Source organism: Acomys russatus, chromosome 5 (genome assembly GCF_903995435.1).
Source record: "Acomys russatus chromosome 5, mAcoRus1.1, whole genome shotgun sequence".
Lineage (NCBI taxonomy): Eukaryota > Metazoa > Chordata > Mammalia > Rodentia > Muridae > Acomys > Acomys russatus.
Genome location: NC_067141.1, coordinates 33,242,534 through 33,265,581, shown reverse-complemented (window position 1 = coordinate 33,265,581; position 23,048 = coordinate 33,242,534). Strand labels below are relative to the sequence as shown.

At 42.1% G+C, this 23,048-nt stretch overlaps 1 protein-coding gene across 1 annotated transcript; it reads right to left on the bottom strand.

The window, feature by feature from the left end:
* Positions 1-3,962: 3,962 nt before the first annotated feature.
* Positions 3,963-4,928, bottom strand: LOC127189826 (olfactory receptor 5A1-like; the record flags this gene model as incomplete). The annotated part of the gene is made up of 1 exon (XM_051146920.1): positions 3,963-4,928. A coding segment is annotated over one exon (966 nt), but the record flags the coding sequence as incomplete, so codon positions are not given.
* Positions 4,929-23,048: the final 18,120 nt, after the last annotated feature.

Sequence of the window (23,048 nt, the reverse complement as noted above, 5' to 3'; positions counted from 1 at the left end):
TTCCGAGCCTGATGTGCTGAGTCTTCCTGTTCCACTCCTTCCCTCAAGAGGGAGTTCTCCCACTAGAACTGTTTGTCAACTAAAAGAAGAACCCAGTGGGTTTACAATCTTTTATTATGAAAGGTAGAAAGAGAAAGCCAATGGGAAGTGCTTCTGTGTGGTCATATCAAAAGCTAGGCCAACTTCCAGGAGACAGTAGATGCCATCTTGACTGAATAAATTTGTGAGAGTTGGGTGGGAGCTGTCAAGGAGAGGTGATGGCAAGGAATCTCTAATTTAATATCAAAATAAAGTAGGGCACTTACAAAGCACCGTGTGAAGAATCCAGTCTGTACTGGATGGATTTGCGTGATCTGGGGAGCTAGCTCTCCTTTTCTACTAAGAGTGTAACCAGAGCTATGGCCTAAGACAGAGAACCTCAGAGAATTGACACTATGCTTGCAAAAACAGACATCTTAAAGATAGAGAAAAGAAACAGAAAGAAAGGTTGCACTAAGTAATAGAAAACACTCTGAGCTCCTGTCTTTTCAGCCCGCTACCAAATTAACAGCAAGACACCATCTTAAGAAGACCAGATAAGCCATAGCTCGGCAGCCTCAGACAATCCATAAACCATACTCTTGGGAAACCCAGAATAAGTTTTACTGGCGTTACAAGCCAAAGTGTAGCCAGTAGAATTACTCTAGACCACAGGAAGGAACTTTGCATCAGAACTGTATAGTACTCAGTGAGGTGGAAGTCTGTAGGGTAACAGGCTGAGCCTCTACACATCGGGATGCCAGAAATCGGGCGGCTGCCTAGGGTCAGGACCAGCATTTTCAAGCTGATGGGGAAGATAAGACCAGAATCTCTATCCTGGCTGCAAGGGCCCAGACAGGAGGAAAAACAGCAATCGGAACCTGACTCCTGATGAACAGCTTAGAGGTGTGACCAACATTGAGGTGTGACTTGGGCCCATGAAGGCCTTTCAACTGATGGAATCATCTCTGTGATGTGACCTCAAAAAGAGAATATCCAAAGTTAGGGCCAACGTTCACAAGTAGACTCCTGAACAGCATCCACAAACAAACCATCAAAGGTATGACCATCGTCTGTGAGATGATCCATGAAAGACTGTTCAATGTTGGGACCAACAACTGTGATCTAAACTTGCAAAGGTCAACTCAAAGAGGTGATAGGCATCTGAAACTCTGGGAAAGAATTCTGAAAGTCAAAGCTAGGACACTGGGTTTTCTATAACTTGAATATTGCTCAATGATTCCTACATCTAAGCAGCCACTGGTTCGTCATGAACTCTTGTTATTTAGTGGCCTTCATGTTTTAATTGGCCGATAGTAGCTGCATTTTTATGAGATGCTTGATGATCATTTGATGCATTATATAATTTGTAATGATCAAAACAAAATATTAACAGTTTGTCCTTTCAAAATACATCATTGTTTTGTGTTGAGGTTTTTCAATAAAAGGGCATAAGAGATTAAATTGCTGACAACAGCAATAAAGAACTAGAACTTGTTTCTATGTGACTTATTATTAACTTCCTTTATATCTCCCCCCCCCCTTTCCTTCTTGTCATCTAATAACTTCCGTAGTACCCTCTACTTGGGTTGTCTGCAAGAGCAAAAACCACTGTTAATCCCTAAGCTATCTATTCAGTACCGAATTTTTTAATGAAAGAATTTGTGTATATTTTATGGAATTGAAGTTCTAGTTTTTTAAAAGCTGTGTACAACACCTGGCACATAATGAGCTTCCAATAGGCATTTGTTCCCTTCTGTTGGTTTCGCATTTCCAAATTATCTGCCAGGTAAACTTAGACTTACTTCTTTACTAAACAGATATGTATTAAGCACATAGTTTGTAGAAGGATCTGCCCATTGCTTTGGAGGAAGAGTAAAGTTTACACGTGGATGCCAACAGCTTAGGAAAAGGCAATCAGGGAAAAGATAGTGTCATGTGGAGATAAGTAGTTCCTAAAGTATTATAAAAATGTATTTCTGTAGTGATTGCCTGGTCTGTATGACTCTAGGATCAGGAAGGTTTGACAGAAGAATATATTGACTAAATTCTCTCATAGATATTGCCAGTAATTCAATTAGTCATAGAAATGATCAAATTAGAACACTGTAGGATAATGTGATTCAGAGTTGGTTGCTGTGACTCACCATGCTCTATATCCACAATCATTAAAGAAACAAGACTTCACTTACCATTTACTCTAGGATTATCATCATGAAAAGTGCAGTTAAAATTTATTTTATTGATATGTTCCATTCTGCAGTAAACTCTCTGATGTGTATGTCTTATCTTGCATAGTGTTCTGGAATGAAGACACCACTGGAGTGGGGACACTGCTTAGAGAACCCACGGAAATTGAGGCAAGGCTATCAGAACAGTTTGAAAGCCTGACATCAAGGTTCAAAGAAACTGCAGACAAGAAACAAACTGACAGCCATAAAAGGGCAAGAATAAAAACTGATCTAGCAAACAGATATGAAATTGGAATGTCTTGAGGGAAATTTTTCTTCTCCAGATGGTCTACCTAGTCACGAGGAGATTTCAGGCCTGAACCAAATGGCATTCTATGTACAAGTGTGTCCAAACTTTTGATAGTGTAACATGACACCATCTAAAAAAATTATTATTGAGAACAAAATTGAGTCCTTAAAATTCCTCAAAACAAAGTCCTATAATGTTTGAGTAAATTTGCAATTTTGCTTTGGGTCATATTCATTATTCTCTTTGACTGCAGGTGACCCCTAGACTAAGAATTGGATACCAAAATTTTGTAACTGTAAGTTATGAAATTTGGTGGTCTTGGTTCCTTCTATCTGGCCTTCATGGACTTTATGACTGCACACTGTTACCCTACTACTCTGAATCATCATTGTTGAAGTCATGTCTGGGGGATCTTGAGTTCTTAATCTAAAGTTAATATTTCTAATTAGCATAAATCCTTGGACAAGTCATAGTCCAAGACAAGGGGCCAGGCAATATATCCCAAGAGGTAAGAGAATCAGCAAGAACCGTTCTTCATTGTAATGAAGACATCAATGAATGGCGTGTCCCTATGACCAGGCTTTGGATCATGTTCTTAAAACATAGTTTCTTGAACTTAGCACCTGGTAGCCTATGGTAGAGGAATACCATCACAAACATATTTATTTTACCTTCCAAGTGAACACATTTAAAATCTAACACCAGCCCATCGCAAGAAAATAAAATAAAGAAAATAAATATCCAATGAGCACAATTGTCCAGTAGACATGTTCACTGGGTGGCATGGGGAAGGAAGTCTTTTTTTGTTTGTTTGTTTTGTTTAAGATCTTATTTTTATTTTTTCCATTTATTTATTTATTCACTTTACATCCTAATCACAGCCTCCACTCCCTCTTCTCCTTCCAGTCCTACCCTCACACCTCCGGCCCAGCCCCCCATCCCCCATCTCCCTATCCCTCCATTCCTTTCTCTTCAGAGAAGAGTAGCCCACCATTGGTACCAACCCACCCTGGCACATCAAGTCCCAACAGGACTAAGTACATCCTCTCCCACTGAGGCCAGAGAAGGCGTGGGGGTGGGGGGTGGGAGGAAGTCATGCTTGAAATAGTTTCTTTAACTTACTACCAATTTTCTGAGCCACATTATTAGTTTATTGTTTACATTTATCAAAAGGCTTAAGTTGGTTTGGGTTTTGTTGTTGTTTTTGTTTGGGGGTTTGGGGTTTGCATTTGTTTGTTTATTTGTTTGTTTTATTTTTTGTTTCTTTGCGGAGCGATGAGACAGGGTTTCTTTGTGTAGCCTTGGCTGTCCTGGACTTGCTTTGTAGACCAGGCTGGTCTCAAATTCACAGAGATCTGACTGCCTCTACCTCCCCGAGTGCTGGTTTGTTTTCTCTCTCTCTCTCTCTCTCTCTCTCTCTCTCTCTCTCTCTCTCTCTCTCTCTCTCTCTTTCTCTTTTTGACCTAAGGAACTATATAGCACAGACAGGACACTTGCTTCTTTCTCTCCTTGAGTTTCTTCAATGCTTCTTTGATCTCCTTGTTTCTCAGGCTATAGATGAGAGGGTTCAGCATGGGGATTACTGCACCATAGAACATGGACACCACCTTGTCCTTATCCTGTGAGTCGCCAACATTAGAATGGAGGTATGAGAAGAGACCAGAACCGTAGAAAAGAACCACTGTAGTCAGATGAGAGGCACAGGTGTTGAAAGCTTTCATCCGCCCATGGGTTGAATGAATCTTCATGACGGCAGCAATGATGTACCCATAGGAGACCAGGACAACCAGTGCTGATGCCCCACCAACTGCACACACAACCAGGAAGTTCACTACTTGGCTGATGAAAGTACTAGAGCAAGACAGGGACATCAGGGGTGGCAAGTCACAGAAAAAATGGTTAATAACCCGAGACCCACAGAAATGAAGCTGGAATATGGAGCTGGTTTGGACCAACCCAGTGAGAAACCCTCCTGTGTATGCTGTGATGGCCATCCCTACACAGATGGTCGGTGGCATGAGCAATGGATAGAGGAGAGGGTTGGAGATGGCAGCATATCTGTCATAGGCCATGGCTGCCAGGAGACAGCACTCAGTACCTCCCATTCCAATAAAGAAGAACAGTTGTGTAGCACAGCCTATAAAGGAGATGGACTTCTGCTCCCTAAAGAAATCACAGAGCATCTTAGGGGCTATGGAGGAGGTGTATGAGACATCCACAAAGGACAGGTTACTAAGGAAGAAATACATGGGGAAGTGGAGGTGTGAGTCCATTCTGATCAGGACAATGAGGCCCAGGTTTCCGAACAGGGTCACCAGGTAGATCCCCAGAAACAACACAAAGAGGACAGCCTGCAGCTGAGGACGCTCTAAAAATCCCAAAAGGATGAAATCAGTCACCATGCTAACGTTCCTTCCCACAGCCACGTATCAGCTACAGCATCTTCAAAGACCCAAAGGTAGATTCCTGGAGCAACAAAAATCCAAGTGAAGAAATTCCTCTGCTTTGTCAAGGAATAATGAACAACCAGAAGACATCTCTCCCAAAGAAACATCCTATGTCTGATGCAGAATTCCCTCCACAACACATGGAGGTCATTATCATATGTATCTAATGAACTTGTAAAATAATACCAAGATAAAAGTCTTTGAATTATTTGGACCATCACCCTACCGTCAATATCACCATGATCACTATGTTGATGGAGTTACTTATTAGTGGTAGTTGGGCTAACAACCTCTCTCTTTTTTAAGTTACTCCAAATGTTGCACTACACTACTAAATCACTTAGATTTAGACATGTTTTCTTTTCTTCTTAATGGGAAAAAGTATATCATAACTCAAAATGCTTGAGGAAGTCATTGTGTGTTTCTCAGTCTTGTGGGTTTTTTTTTTTTCATGGAAAAGTCATGCAATCTATTGTGATCATGGCTTCCTCTCCCCCGTCCCTCACAGAGTCTCCCTACTGCCTGACCCTCCCTACTCCACACCATTTTGTTGTCTTTCTAAATAAAAAAATAGGCAAAATGGATAAATAATCAAATAACTAAAAAAAAAAATGAAAATGCACTTGAAACAAACAGAAAGACAAAATGTACAAAAGATAAGATATGAGACAAAAAAAAAAAAATCTACAAAACACCACTAAGTTAATTTTGTGTTAGCCATCTACTGCTGTACATAAGTGTTATTTATATACCTAGTGAAACCCCATTAGAGAAAACTAATTTTCCCATTGCAGTTTCATTGTTATACTTACAACCAGATTTCAAGGAATAAAGTGTTCTCTCTCTCTCTCTCTCCCTCCCTCCCTCCCTCCCTCCTCCCCCTTTATCTATTAGTATTAAGCATGTAGAGATAAAATTTGGAAAAATACTGAGTAAACCAGAGAGTGAAAAACTGTTTAAGCATGTGAAACTTGAATACTTTTCCTGCACAGAGATAATGTAGCCCCGTGTGCTTGCTGGAGCTAAATGCTGGTGATGTGGATATGAATAATACATTATTAAGTTTAGAACACTCAGTAAAATGCATAGTATATGCAGAAAACCAGGTGATCATTAGCACAGCATGACAAGAGCTGACAGCAGTAGGTGGTGCTCTTAGGGGGAAAAAAATCTGGGAGGAGAATTACAAAGAGGAGTAAAGGAATCCCAGTGCGGGAAGACACTGTGTGAGAGGCTTGGGGGCCAGGGGTGGCTCTGTGATCTTAATTTTAAACAGGAGAACATTTTCAGAAGAAAGGGGGGGGGCAGTTTAGCATTTGAGTGGTATAAAATGATGAGAGCACAGGGCAAGGGGAGAGGAAGACACAGAAGGTAAGTTCTGAAAGCCAGAGGTCGGGGGAACAAATTGTGAAAGATCACTGGACATTTACATGGAAAAGATACATACTTGTTTCAAACACACAAAGCCACTCATGTAATCACACAAACTGCATGCCAGTGCACACACCTGTATGCTCATATTTAATTTCAATCTTCTCTCCACTTGCGGACTTCTGACTCCATTTTAGACTGAAGCGATCATTTTACAAGGCTGCATAGATTCCGATTGTTTCTTGCTTTTTCTGTCCTTCACTAAAACAGAAGCATAACAAACACAGCTATTTTTAAAATTATTTTCTTTCTTGTTAACTAAATACCCCAAGCACTTAAACCTACACTTAGCACACAGCAGGCATTTACTAAATATCTAGTGGATAAATATCATGGTAAAGAGTTTGACCTTTCCCTGTGGGCAAGAGAGAAAACATGAATATTGATTTATCTTTGTTTTTCCCTAAACATTCTGGGTCCTTATTGTAAGTAGAGAGCTAGCTAGAAAATACACAACAAAAACACTTGTGACCTTAGCAGGGTAACTCAGAGTATAAGAGACTTATAGAAGTAGTAAGGAAGAAGACTGGGAATCAAAGGGAACCGAGGGAGAAAACCCAAAAGTTGCTTTAAAATCTAGAAAGTTAAGGACAGCTGCCTCAAAACAGGCAGATTTACAAGTCAACACTCCTTTAAGCCTCCCGCTGTAGGAAAGAGAAACCACACCAGGCTAAGCCTTTGGCAACACCTGCTCATCTTTATTATGGCACATTTGCTGTGATCATCAACGGCCTATTTTATCTGGATGCCTATGATTCTTTCCAGTTTCACCCCAGACCATGGTTTCTAAGCTTACATCTTTAGAATATGGTGAAAGCTAACCACTAATTAATTTATATAATCCCGATATGGACAGCTTGGTTATTTTTACCTAAGTAATCTACAGGAGCATGTGAGGTCCACTACATTCCCTTATAATACTACTTTCTGTCTTTCTCATGACATGGCCATCACCATTAGTGTTTTTACAGTGGTTTTGAGCTTATTTAGCATCTCTACACCCATTTTCCTACTGGGATTACTCAAAGCAGGGCTTGGAAGTCAAACAAAGCAGAGCTAGTCTCTAGTCTTCGCATCTCAATTCACCAGTTTTGATACACTGGACAAGCCAGTGGTCCTGGGAATTGAGTTTGGAGCCTATTGTATACTAAGTGGATTGTCTATTAGGAAGTTATATCCTCAACTTCTGAAACATCTCACACATAAGTCTTTTCCTGTGATTACTTTGAAACAAAGACAAAAGTCCAAGCATATATATCAAAATTGGAGAGAAAAATAAATACCTTCATTATGATCAGCTCTACTAGGGTTCTAACCAAGATCATTCTATCTCTACATGGTCTGCTTCTCATTTGCATCTACAAGCTGAATACGTGTGTGTGTGTGTGTGTGTGTGTGTGTGTGTGTGTGTGTGTGTGCGCGCGCGTGCGCGCGCATGTAAAGTACAGGGATGGCTACACCGACACTTCCTCTCCTCATCAATCTTTATAGCATCATATTGGTTCATTTTTACAACATTTAACATGCTTTATATTTTTGCTGGATTGTGTACATCCCCTTAACCCCTTAACTATAAGCTATCAGATGACATTATAACCCAAGTTCTTTGCACCTAGTAGACTCAAACAGCATTGATTTATAATTTTTAAAAGTATGCATTACTGACAAGCAATGTATTGACATTATGGAAGCACAAAAAATTATTAAACTGTTGAGTCGACATTCAAGCTTCTAATTCTTTGACTCTCAACTTTGCTGTCTTTCTTGATGCCTAAACCCACCTGAATTTGAGTGGGAGCAGCTGATGGCCCTCCATCATAGACATAACAGCATCAGCTGTGATCCTTCACCCAGCCCCCATGACCAGTCAAGACCAGAACCTAAAAATGATTATGAGTTTTCTTGTCCTCAGTCTTGGCAGGGTGATTAGCAATCAAGTTAATGTGCTGAGATAAAAAGGTACAGATCGAGGATCCAAGATGGCGGCGAGCAGTGTGGACCGCGTTTGGAGGCTCCAGTGAACAATTCAGGGAATTGCACAGATTTCTGAACCAGGAACACCGAGGTCCGAACATCACGGCAGCGGGAGTGCTCCACGGTTCGGAGGGACCAGGGTGCGGAGGACCTGCGTGCCCCTGCACACGGGAGGAGCGTGGTTTTTCTCTGATCGGAGCGGCAGCGGCAGAGGCAGCAGCACCAGCGGCACCAGCAGCGGCGGCTGAGGTTTGCAGCTCATAGCCTTCCGGTGGAGGCGATTGGTGTGGTGGCTGGTGGGAATTGCTGCGGGAGAGGGGACTCGGGGCAGGATTTGGGTCGCGTGGAGCCTTTGGACCCAGATTGGACTCGGCGGACAGTTCGGCCCCAGAGTCCCGGGTATTGGCCCGGCCCAGCAAACAATTCTGCCTGAGGCACTAACTCAGCGTGGCCATAGCTCCCCTGCTGTGGCGCAGGCTTAGTTGAGCGCGCAGCTCCACACTAGGCAGCACCTCAGCTCAGCGGCAACTCCCCTGCGGTGACACAGTCTGGGCGGAGCACTTGGTTTCACCACAGGCGCTAACTCAGAGCAGCCGCAGTTCTCCTGCTGTGGCGCAGGCTTGGTGACGTGCTCGGTTCCATCCTAGGCACCACCTCAGCTCAGCGGCAGCTCCCCTGCGGTGACACAGTCCGGGCGGAGCACTTGTTCCACCACTGGCGCTAACTCAGAGCAGCCGCAGTTCTCCTGCTGTGGCGCAGGCTTGGTGACGTGCTGGGTTCCATCCTAGGCACCACCTCAGCTCAGCGGCAGCTCCCCTGCGGGGACACAGTCCGGGCGGAGCACTTGTTCCACCACTGGCGCTAACTCAGAGCAGCCGCAGTTCTCCTGCTGTGGCGCAGGCTTGGTGAAGTGCTCGGATCCATCCTAGGCACCACCTCAGCTCAGCGGCAGCTCCCCTGCGGGGACACAGTGCGGGCGGAGCACTTGTTCCACCACTGGCGCTAACTCAGAGCAGCCGCAGTTCTCCTGCTGTGGCACAGGCCGGACAGAGCTCTCGGTTCCACCAGCTCTAAGACTCTGGTTGGACACAGTGTACAGTTTGAATCCAGAATTCCTGGCTGAGATTGGTGGTCAGTTCGGGCCCTGAGTAAATAACTGACCACAGCACGCACTTTGGGCCAAAAGGCCCTAGTGGAGCTTGGTGCGTAGTCCCAGCCCAAAAATTCTGGCTGGGCCCTGTGTGCATTTTGGGCCCAAAATCCCTAGCTGAGCTTGGCAGACGGTTCTGGCCCTGAGAATCTAGCTGAGTTCTGCCCGTGGTTCGGTCCCAGTGCTCCTGGCTGGACTTGGCAGGGAACACAGAAGGCTGTGGATACCTTGGCCTGACCCAACGCTCATTCAGAGACCCAGAACAATTGCAGGATCCACAGCAGAGAGGGACTGAGGATCACTGGCTGTGAGAGACCAGAACAACAGGGCTAACCTCCTAACATCCACACCAGTGAAGCTTTGAGCTCGCAGCCTAGGGAAATCGTAAGAAAACAAGTGAATCTATCATCAGACACCCTCCATTCAACTCTGGAAGCTACCCAACAAAAACAAAGACGGCAAGATGTCTAAAGGACAACGAAAAAGCATACGCAAAAAACCCCAAAACAACATGGCGTCTCCAGTTTCCAGCTATCCCAAAGAAAACCACCCAGAGAACTCAAATACAACGGAAATACAAGAAAATGACCTCAAATCCTTAGTAATGAGGATGATAATGGAGGAAACAAATAAAATTCGTAATCAAATGCAGGAAGACGCAGACAAACAGGTGAGAGACATAAAAGAAGCACATAGAGTGGAACTGGAAAAATTGCAGGAAAATGCAAACAACCAGATGAAAGAAATAACTAAAACGGTTCAAGCTCTGAAGACCTATAAAGAGGCAATGGAAGAAACTCAGGAATATACAAAAAATCAGATGAAAGAAATCAAAAAATCAGTTCAAGATCTGAAAATGAAAATGGATTCAATGATAAACACACAGACAGAAGAAAAACGAGAACGTGAGACCTCAGAGAAGAAGGCGAGCAACACAGAGGTGAGCTTTCTAACAGAATCCAAGAGATGGAAGAACGAATCTCAGGGCTAGAAGATACAATCACAGATATTGAATCAACCATTAAAGAAAATGCCAAATCTGGAAAACTCCTGACACAAAACATCCAAGAAATTAAGGACACCATGAAAAGAAGAAATTTGCGGATAATAGGCATTGAAGAAAGAGAAGACATCAGACTCCAGGGCCCAGAAACTATTCTCAACAAAATCATAGAAGAAAATTTCCCCAATCTAAAGAAAGAGATGCCTATAAACATACAAGAGGCCTACAGAACACCAAATAGAATTGACCAGAAAAGAAAACTGCCCGCCACATAATAATCAAAACACAAAACATGCAGAACAAAGAAAAAATATTAAAAGCTGCAAGGGAAAAGGGCCAAATAACATTTAATGGTAAACCTATCAGAATTACACCCGACTTCTCAGCAGAGACCATAAAAGCCAGAAGGGCCTGGACAGAGATCCTGCAAACCCTAAGAGAACACAGATGCCAGGCCAGACTACTTTACCCAGCAAAATTATCAATAACCATTGATGGAGAAAACAAAATATTCCATGACAAAAACAAATTCAAACAGTACCTATCCACAAACCCAGCTTTACAGAAGGTACTAGAAGGAAAACTCCATCCCAAAGGGTCAAGCTACAACCAAAACTACCCAGGAAATAGATAACTATCCCATGGCAAAAACACAACTACACAAACGCTCGACTGGAAACAACATCAAAATTAAGACTCTTAACAGTCACTGGTCATTAATATCTCTCAACATCAATGGCCTCAATTCTCCAATAAAAAGACACAGACTAACCGAATGGGTACATAAACAAGACCCAACATTCTTCTGCATCCAAGAAACACATCTCACCCATAATGAAAGGCATTACCTCAGGGTAAAAGGTTGGAAAAAAATATTCCAAGCAAATGGTCACAAGAAGCAAGCAGGTGTAGCCATTTTAGTATCGAACAAAATAGACTTTCAACCAAAATTAATCAAAAGGGATGAGGAAGGACACTTCATACTCATCAAAGGTAAAGTCAACCAAGATGACATCACAATTCTGAACATCTATGCTCCCAATACAAGGGCACCCACATATGTAAAAGATCTCCTAAAAAAGCTTAAACCACACATCGATCCCCACACAATAATAGTGGGAGACTTCAACACCCCACTCTCACTGAAGGATAAGTCATTGAAACAGAAACTAAGCCGAGAAATAACATCATTAACCAATGCCATGGGTCAAATGGATCTAACAGATATCTATAGAACCTTTCACCCAAACAAGAAAGAATACACCTTCTTCTCTGCACCCCATGGAACCTTCTCCAAAATTGATCACATCGTAGGTCACAAAGCAAGCCTCAACAGATACAAGAGGATTGAAATATTACCTTGTATCCTATCAGATCACCATGCTCTTAGGCTGCAATTCAACAACAACAGAAATAACAAAAAGCCTACACGTTTGTGGAAACTAAACAACTCTCTGCTAAATGACACCTGGGTCAGGGAAGAAATAAAGAAAGAAATCAAGGAGTTTCTGAAATTCAATGAAAATGAAGAAACAACATACCCAAATTTGTGGGATACATTGAAAGCAGTGCTAAGAGGAAAATTCATAGCACTAAGTGCCTTTAAAAAGAAATTGGAAACATCGCACATAAGCATCTTAACAACACAACTGGAAGCCCTAGAAAAAAAAGAAGCAGAAACACCCAAGAGGAGTAGACGCCTGGAAATTATCAAACTCAGGGCTGAAATTAACAAATTAGAAACTAAGAAAACAGTCCAAAGAATCAACAAAACCAAAAGCTGGTTCTTTGAGAAAATCAACAAGATAGACAGACCATTAGCCAAACTAACTAAAAGGCAGAGAGACAGTATTGAAATGAACAAAATCAGAAATGAAAAGGGAGACATAACAACAGACACTGAAGAAATTCAAAGAATCATAAGATCCTACTTTGAAGGCATATACGCCACAAAATTTGAAAATCTAAGGGAAATGGACGATTTTCTTGATCAAGTTCACTTGCCAAAGTTGAGTGAAGAACAGATAAACAAGTTAAATAGTCCCATTTCCCCTACAGAAATAGAAGCAATCATCGATGGTCTCCCAACCAAAAAAAGCCCAGGGCCAGATGGTTTCAGTGCAGAATTCTACCAGACCTTTAAGGGCGAGCTAATACCGATACTCTTCAAGCTACTCCAAAAGATAGAAATGGATGGAAAATTACCAAATTCATTCTATGAGGCCATAGTCTCATTGATACCTAAACCTCACAAAGACTCAACAAAGAAAGAGAATTTCAGACCAATTTCTCTTATGAACATAGATGCAAAAATACTAAATAAAATACTTGCAAAACGAATACAGGAGCACATCAAAGATATCATTCATCATGACCAAGTAGGCTTCATTCCAGGCATGCAGGGATGGTTTAATATACGGAAATCCATCAATGTAATCCATCATATAAACAAACTGAAAATAAAAAACCACATGATTATCTCCTTGGATGCAGAGAAAGCATTTGATAAAATTCAACACCCATTCATGTTTAAAGTTTTAGAGAGATCGGGGATACAAGGCACTTTCCTCAACATAATAAAGGCTATATACAGCAAGCCAATAGCCAAAATCAAAGTAAATGGTGAGATACTCAAGGAAATTCCTCTCAAATCGGGAACAAGGCAAGGCTGCCCACTCTCTCCATATCTCTTCAATATAGTACTCGAAGTTCTAGCCAGAGCAATAAGACAACAAAAGGAGATCAAGGGTATCCAAATGGGAAAGGAGGAAGTCAAATTATCCCTCTTTGCAGATGATATGATAGTGTACATAAGTGACCCTCAAAACTCCACCAGAGAACTCCTAAAGCTGATAAACACCTTCAGCAAATTGGCTGGATACAAAATTAACTCAAAAAAGTCTGTAGCCTTCCTATACACAAATGACAAGCTTACAGAGGAAGAAATTAGGAAAACCACACCCTTCACATTAGCCACAAGCAATATAAAATATCTAGGAGTTACCCTAACTAAGCAAGTGAAGGACTTGTATGAAAAAAATTTCAAAACTCTGAAGAAAGAGATTGAAGATGACCTGAGAAGATGGCGTGATCTTCCTTGCTCATGGATCGGGAGAATTAACATAGTAAAAATGGCCATCCTACCAAAAGCAATCTACAGATTCAATGCAATCCCTATCAAAATAACTACACAATTTTTTAAAGACATTGAAAGTTCAATTCTGAACTTCATATGGAAAAACAAAAAACCCAGAATAGCTAAAACAATCTTGTACAATAAAAGATGCTCCGGAGGAATCTCCATACCTGATCTCAAACTGTACTATAAAGCAATAGTACTTAAAACAGCATGGTACTGGCACAGCAACAGGCTGGTTGATCAGTGGAATCGAATCGAAGACCCAGATATGAATCCACACACATATGGTCACTTGATTTTTGACAAAGAAGCCAAATCCATTCAATGGAAAAAGGATAGCATCTTCAACAAATGGTGCTGGTCTAACTGGAAGTCTATGTGTAAAAAAATGAAACTGGACCCATATTTGTCACCTTGCACAAAACTCAAATCCAAGTGGATTAAAGACCTCAACATAAAACCAGAGACACTAACTCACTTAGAAGAAAAAGTGGGAAAGAGCCTGGAACATATTGGCACAGGAGACAACTTCCTGAACAGAACACCAACGGCCCAGGCCTTAATGTCAACCATTAATAAATGGGACCTCATGAGGCTGAGAAGCTTCTGTAAGGCAGGAGACACTGTCAAGAGAACAAAGCGACAGCCTACAGACTGGGAAAAAATCTTCACCAACCCTACATCTGACAAAGGTCTAATATCCAAAATATATAAAGAACTCAAGAAATTAAACACCACCAAACCGAATAACCCAATTGAGAAATGGGGCTTGGAACTAAACAGAGAATTCTCAACAGAGGAATATCAAATGGCTGAGAAACACTTAAAGAAATGCTCAACCTCCTTAGTCATCAGGGAAATGCAAATCAAAACAACTCTGAGATTCCATCTTACACCCATCAGAATGGCTAAGATCAAAAATTCAAGCGACACCACATGCTGGCGAGGATGTGGGGAGAGAGGAACACTCCTTCATTGCTGGTGGGAATGCAAACTAGTACAGCCACTTTGGAAATCTATCTGGTGCTATCTCAGAAAAATGGGAATAGGGCTTCCTCAAGACCCAGCTATTCCACTCCTTGGAATATACCCAGAAGATGCTCCAGCACACAGCAAGAAAATTTGCTCAACCATGTTCATAGCAGCCTTATTCATAATAGCCAGAACATGGAAACAGCCTAAGTGTCCCTCAGTAGAAGAGTGGATAAAGAAACTGTGGTACATATACACTATGGAATACTACTCAGCTATTAAAAACAAGGAATTCCCGAAATTTGTGGATAAATGGATTGAGCTAGAAATGATCATAATGAGTGAGTTAACCCAGAAGCAGAAAGAATCAAATGGTATATACTCACTTATATCTGCATACTAGCCCAAGGGGCATGTCCCACGAAAGCCTTCACTTACCAGGAAACTGGGACAGAGGGGAAGGCATCCTATTGGGACTCTAAATGAGAGACGCATGGGAGAACAGCAAAATAAAAGGATCCAGAGGGTCCTAGAAATCTACAAGTAGAACAATATGATAGGCAGATTTGGGCCCAGGGGTCCCGCTCAAACTAAGGCACCAGCCAAGGACAATACAGGAGGTAAACTTTAAACCCCTTCCCAGATCTAGCCAATGGTCAGAATATTCTCCACAGTTGAGTGGAGAGTGTGATACGACTTTCTCACATACTCTGGTGCCTCACATTTGACCATGTCCCCTGGAGGGGGAGACCTGGTGGCACTCAGAGGAAGGACAGCAAGTAGCCAAGAAGAGACTTGATACCCTATGAGAATATATAGGGGGACGTAATCCCCCTCAGGAACAGTCATAGGGGAGGGGAATAATGGGAAAATGGGCGGGGGGGGGGAGGAATGGGAGGATACAAGGGAGGGGATAAACATTGAGATGTAACAAGAATAAATTAATAAAAAAAAAAAAAAAAAAGGTACAGATCTATGATGAGATCATTCCAAAATAAATGCTGTCTGGGACACACCTGGGCATTCAGTGTGTACCTGTAGTTCAGTGGATGTGGTGTGGTGAATGAAACAGGCTAATATGATAAATAGTGTTTCCATGGACCACTTTCCTTCCATCATTTATCAGAGTGCCTGAATTTTAAAGATACCCAGTGGATATTTTGTTCACTGCCTGAATAAGGATTACCACACAGACCCTAGAAACTTATTCTATTCCCACAACCATGGTACTTGCCCTGTTTTAGTGCTGCCTGATGCTCGAAAAATAATGAGAATATATTTAAACTATTTAACTAATAAAACATTACAGCTGGAAATCACTAGCCTAGCTTTTCCCCACTATGGTAATAAATCCAAAGCCAAAAGACATAGAGAGAATGTTGATATAGTTGCTTAGTCCTGGAGGTGCATGTAGAAACTATCTCATACTTTGGGACTAACTCTTTACCCACTACCTTATTCTAATGCCTGGTGTCTCAATGGGAAAGACACAAAGACCGTTGACTTTGGAGCCACTGTCATGCTTGCACTTCCCTGAGTCTATAGCAGCATAAAAAGCACTTGCTTGAATGCTGATTCTGACATTATTATTTCACCTACATTTTACTGTGTCACCTTTGCAAATTATATTTTCTCCTCTGAATCCTAATCTCCTCCTCCTCCTTTGAAGACACAGCAAAGTGATTGACTTAGACCACTACTGGCTCAGTTCGTTTTCCTTTCCATTTCAAATTGTAAACAGTAGAAACCTTTCAAAGAAATAATACATTCCCCAAACTCTAAAGTTCAAAATAGGTAAAGTACAGCTCCCCTCACTAAACTCAGAGCAGTGGGATCAGAGTTCCAAGCATCTTTCCTGCTCTACCTTTCCTTCCCAGCCACTTGTTTTGTAATCCGAGGTTTCACAGGTAACCAGTCCAAGGAAGAGGGAGAAAAGCAGTCTCACCTGCAACACTTCAACTGTGTGTTTCAGTTACCTGGCTGAGGCCAAACACTCAGAAAGAACAAAGTCCATTCCTGCCAGAAACTTCCAGAAACTGGAAGACACATTATAATGGAGGCGAAAAGTAAGATTTGGATGTAGCCATGTTAAATTGACTGCAAAGAGAAGGAATTGGAATGGGGGCTTTAAAGAAAGTCAGGCTTTCTCCAGGCACAGATGAGTCTCTCTAGATGGCAAATATGTCCCCAAGAGTCCTAATGGGCAGTGTGGCTGGCTACCTGGGCTCAGGAGTGAAAAGGATGCCAGCTTTGCCTAAATAAAGTTGATATCAGCAACTCACTCTGCTTTCTTTATATTCCCAGTCCCTCTTCTGGCTCTAACAAGAGCTCCCTAGAGGTCAGTGAACACAATTCTAGTTTAGCTCTAAAATGGGCAACCGCTCCCTATTGTAACAGTTACTTTGTGGAACAGTGTGTGTTTTCCATCACCTGCTTGAATGACTCAAGGGTTAGAACTAAGAGTAAACTAGTGTGAACCTCAGAAAAAGAATGTCCAGGGGGAGAGAGAAGGGGGGAATGGGGAGAAGGAGAGGGCAAGAAGAGGGAGAGGGAAAAAGTCTGATTGACTTTGGGAACTAGCATAGTTCTAAAGTGGAGTGGGGACCCCAGGAAGGTTTCCTGGCCACTAGATGAGTATAAACAGACATGGTGACACTGAAGGGGCTTAACATCCAAGAGTCGGAATTGGCTTTATATATAATTTTTAATCCTGGGGCTCTGGTTTGCTAAAATAAAGAAAAGAGGGCACAGAATGTTCCTAATATTTTTCATTGCATAGACAGCAAACAGTGCTCCTCACACGGTTTACTTCATAGTATCCTCAAAGAACCACCAAAGGAGGAACACCTGCAGTGCATTTTCACACGAGAAAATAGAATTTGGGAGAAGTAGCTTGCCTAAGGTCACACAAACATCTCTTGGCAAGGCAGAGACTTGAACAGAATCCTTCCAGGATCAAAAGGCCACACTTTGTCCTCTGCCACTGCACTGTCCTATAAAAAGAGAGGTGGTAACAGAGAAAAAAATAGCTTTCAACAAAATCCACGAATGCTGCTTTTAAAATAATAGTAGCTCTTCGGGTTTTGATCAGAGTAGGATTTCCCTTGTGCGTGTGTTTTGTTTTTTGTTTGGCTTGAAAATATTTGAGTGTGTTTGTACGCTGCAGGAAGGAGCATGCCAGGATAGAAGTAAGTGGGCATTGTGCAAAGCCACTGGACACTGTGGCTTTCTTTGTTCATGGATTTGTGTCTCATCTTATTTGTGTTGCCTGCTCTTTGACTTTCATGAAGATGAGAAAAGCATGTCACAACTTTGCTTCTTCTTCCACAGCCCCACCAGTTTCCTCTCATATGGGCCAGTGACTCATCCTTATAAAGCCAAAAAAAAAAAAATTATATCTTCTCTCCAAATTCCCAGCTATTGGCCCTCTGCCTACATTTTTTTGGGTATTCTTTCAAGCTTGACATTAAAGGAGGGATCATCATGGTTAAAGTGATAGTTCCCACATACTAAATCTTTTCTAGGAAAAAGAAAACCACTACAAAACCAACACAAATTTCTGGTTTCTTATTTTTTATTGCAGAGTAAAATATGCCATGTGGGTGGTAGACGACTGTAGGTTTAAAATCATGTATCAATTCCCCTTCAGAGAAGATTCTTTTCCTATCTCTCTCTCTCTCTCTCTCTCTCTCTCTCTCTCTCTCTCTCTCTCTCTCTCTCTGTCTGTCTCTCTGTCTCTCTCTCTGTCTCTCTCCTTTTTTTCTTTCATATTTGAATCATTATAAACCAAGGTTATTAGGTGATCTCTTTTCATATCATTTACCCCAGATAGTTGTTTGAGGAAGTCAGAAGATTTAAATTTGATTATTCACAACCTGGCACAATTTTAAAACTGGTCTTCTGCCTCCCTACTCTCTCTCTCTCTCTCTCTGTCCATTCCTTCTTCCTTTTTACTGAAGATGTTCATCTGTCTGTTGCTTGTGAATGGCCCAACCTCCTCAGAGCCCTTGATACTTAGTGAGGTTTTAGGAAATCAAAGAGGAAAATGTGAGCAGATGTGACAAGAAGTCAGGAAGCTGTGATTTTCCCAGCTAGTGTTAATAGACTTGAGAGAGGAACTACAACAGTTTCAAACAGGTGCCACAATGGGTTCAGAGGATATATAAGTAAATTTTGGTACTAAAGAAAGTGACAAGGGAGTTTAGCAATAAAAGAAGGAAAGGGGGGCAGCTAGCGAGGTGCCTTGGTAGTTAAGAGTGTTTTCTGTTCTTCCAGAAGACAGGGTTTGGTTCCCAGCACCCACCTCAGGAAGCTCACAACCACACTTAACTCCAGTGCCAGGGGAGCTGATGCCTTTTTCTGGTCTCTGCAGGCATCCAAACACACATGACAGACACATGTATACAGAAGCAAAATACTTTTTAATCTTTTTTTAAAAAAAAAAAAAAAGATATGGGAAAATAAGTGCATTTGGTAATGTGTGCAGATTGTAAAAGCCAGAGGAAAAGGCAGGGGCCACAGAGAGACTCCTAAGCAAAGATCAGCCCACACTGCCCACCAGGTCGTACTCCACCAACAGCAGATCCAGAACTTTCTGTGACTCTGGACATGGAAGAAGATGGCAGCCTGATAACAGACACCAGCAAGAACAGAACACAGAATCAGACAAAGACCCACAGCAGGCATACAGAGATGTCTGTAGGCTGTTTCACTTTTCCTCAGAACCTTGCCTGTCTCAGCTTGTTGAAAATAATGTAAAACTCATCCATATATATTTTTTTTTTCTGGATCCAGAGGGGAAGGGAGAAAAGCCCCTGAAATCATTTCAGGCCTAGAACAGCACTGAAAGCAACCGTGAGATAGTCAAGCAAAAAACTACGAGCCACATCTGCCAGGCATCTATGGCACCACACACAATGTGCCTGCTGTCTGGTCTGCAAAGAGACTCTGATATTTTGATTCTTCTCAGGGTGGAGGGAGGTAAAGCGCCTCTTCTGGAAAGCCACATTGCCATGGGGTCCTCCACTGACAGCCCACACTCAACTTTTACTTTTTGTGTGTACAATAATCATGTGAGTATGTACTGTATGTGTGGGGGGATGTGCATGTGCACATGTGTGTGCATGTGTGTGGAGACCAGAGGTTGAGAAAAGGTAACTCACTGAACTCAGAGCTCACTGATTGGCTAGATTAATTAGGCAGAGAGCCCTAGAAATGCTCTTGTCTCTGTTGTAACTGTATCCACCTTTTATGTGGGTGCTAGGGGATTTAAACTCAGGTCTTCACACTTCTGCAGTGGACACAGTACCAGCTCAGCCATCCCCAAGCCTGCTGAACTTTCTGAAGGAGCCTTTTGGAGACTGGAAACACAGCATCCAGTGTACACTTGGCATTTACAACATGGGGGTTCGATCCTTAAAATGGAGCCGGACATGATGTGTCTCTGGAAAAGTACAACTGCCCTCAACTTGCTTGATCTTAAGAGTGACATTTTCCTGGAAGGGTCCAATTTTAAGAAGAGACAGCTATCATTGGAGGAAGGCATTAATGGATATCCCTGGAGAGACCTTCCCAGCTGGAGCCCAGATGGTGGGAAAGGACTTGTCTATAGGAAGTCATAAAGCTCCAGGCAAATGGGAGACATTTGTGTTGGCGTGGAGATGGACGCTTTGAGAAGGCTAGCAGGAAAAAGGAGAGATGGCAGTTGTATATTTCAAGCATGTGCTTACTTTATGGAGTCATTAATTAGCACTGAAAATACAAAGTGAAAATACATCATCGTGTGTGTGTGTGTGTGTGTGTGTGTGTGTGTGTGTGTGTGATGTATATGCAGGTGTGTGTGCACAAAAGCCTCATATTCAGATGTCCTCCTCTATCACTCTCCATATTACTCCCTTGAGCCAGGGTATCTCATGCACCTGGAGCTAAGCAGATAGACAGCAAGACCTAGCTTGCACTCCTCCTGTTTCCACCCTCTACAGCACTGTGCAGGTATGTGGCCACACCCAGCTTTTTATTTACACAAGTGCCTAGATCAGAACTCAGGTCTTCACACTTGTGCAGCAAGTGCTTGAGCCACCAGCCCCAAACAATTTCCCATGACACTTCTCCTACTGGATGGGACAGAGAAATAGAAAGGGAAAAACAGCAGCAACTACCAAAAATGAGCTTCTTCCTGTGTGCCATCCACGTCTTTTATTGTAATCTGGAGGCATCGCTCTTCTCAAGCCCATCATCCATGTGTTCAGGGAATCAGATTAGAAGTAATTTGCATGCCTAAGTGAGTGATTTCTTATCCTCGCTTAAGACCAAATTGCAAAGTCTGCCATGGGGGAAATACTTGTAAGCTGACCTTTCGTCTCTGAAACGGTTTCATTTTATTGCACATGTTTTAACCATCTATGGTTAAGTGTCCTCTATGATGGAGGACTCACCAGGTAAGATAGGAACCAGAAACACAAACCCAGTACTTCCAGACTGACACCTCTCAGAATTCCCTGGCTGTGCACTCACTGCCTTGACCTCTGTCACCACTGAGTGAAAACTGCACCATCTCAGATGCAGAATGTGACAGGAAGGTCCATCCCAGACTTCACCATAGTGGGAAATTGTTTACTGCCAAGATGTCTTTCTGCCAGAATGCCCCTTTTCTATTGTGTACATCTCACTGAGCCCATATTTGATTTTCATGAGTTCTTGCTGAAGAGGTCCCTAGCATGAGCCTTCATGCTTTCTTCATTTTGCTGAGAGCTTCTTTAATCTTGGTTGGGATTTTTTTTTTTTTTTTTTTTTTTTTTTTTTTTGGTGTGCTTAATAGTTTAGAAATTTAAACACAACTTCTCAATTCACAATGACATTCACTACTACACATAAGCTCTTTTGAATTTCTTTTTGCATCTCTTTCATGTTCCCAAGCTATGTTAATACAACTATTCTTTTTTGTTATTTGTTTTTGGAGATGGTATCCCTTTATGTAGCCCAGGCTGTCTTGGATCAGTATATAGACCTGGCAGACCTCAAACAAGAGATCTTCCTGCCTCTGCCTCACAAGAGATGGGATCAAAAGCATGTGTCACTATGTCCAGTGCAGTCATTCTTTTTAAAAATTTGTTTATGTTCATTATATAAAGTTATGGGCCTAATAATGATTTTTGTTCAAATATATCATATCTTCTGACTATATTAATTCCTCCTCTTCACCTTCTCTTCCTCCCTCCCTAACCCAACTCTTTTCCTTCCTATACAGTCTCTCTTATATTTTCATACCATGGGAGTGGCACCATATGTATGTTCTAGGTTCTATATATAAGAGAAATAGGAAATATTTGTCTTTGTGTGTCAGGATTACTCCACTGAATACTATGATCTCTGAATCCACTCCTTTTTTTCTGCAAAGGAAACCATTTCATTCCTCTTTGTAGGTGGCTAAAACCCAGATGTGGGGCTGGAAAATGCCTCAGTAGTTATGAGCATTTCCTCCTCTTCCAGAAGACCAAGTTCAGTTCCCGGAACCCACACTGAACAGCTCACAATCACATGCCACTCCAGTTCCAGAGCATATAATACCCTCCTTTGGTCTCCATGAACACACACACACACACACACACACACACACACACACACACACACACACACACACACACACGCAGGCACACTTGAAGGCGATCTTTTAAAAAACTTTGCTGTGATATACAGGGGGAGGAGGTCCCCCTCAGTCATAGTCTTAGGGGAGAGGAGTAAGGGGAAAATGGGAGGGAAGGAGGGAGGGAGGAATGGGAGGATACAAGGGATGGGATAACAATTGAGATGTAATATGAATAAATTAATAAAATATATTTTAAAAACTTTGCTCTGTATATATACCACATTTTCTTTATTCATATATGTGAATATTCATTATATATATATATATATAATGCTAAGTATAGGTGAGCCCAGGATAGCCTTTCTGGACCCCCTCAACTGGCTATGCTTTCCCTTCTTAATTCTATTGTGCATTCGTCAACAACCATCACTTCCTTGGCTCAGGTAATAGCTGTTTCTGTGTGTGCCGTTTCTCTTTTAGGTCTGTTAGGACTGATTGTCCAACACTGAACTTCAGTGTGTGTCACAGTATCAGACATCAGACATATTTAAAACAACTTTTCTACAGAGTCTTCTCACCTCCCTGAACCATTAGCCATCCCCCTGTTTGCTGTCACGTCCCATGCATCCCGTTACCCTCCATCATCTCCTAAGATTTAATCTTCCACTCCCATGGTTCTTTTCCTAGTCTCAACACACACACTCGTATGTATGCATGCACATGTGCATGCACGCGTGCGCGCCGGTGCACGCACACACGCGCACACACACACACACACACACACGTGCGTGCACGCGTGTGCCAAAATCTAGAATTTGCATGAGAGCTACCTCTGAGCATTTGTCTGG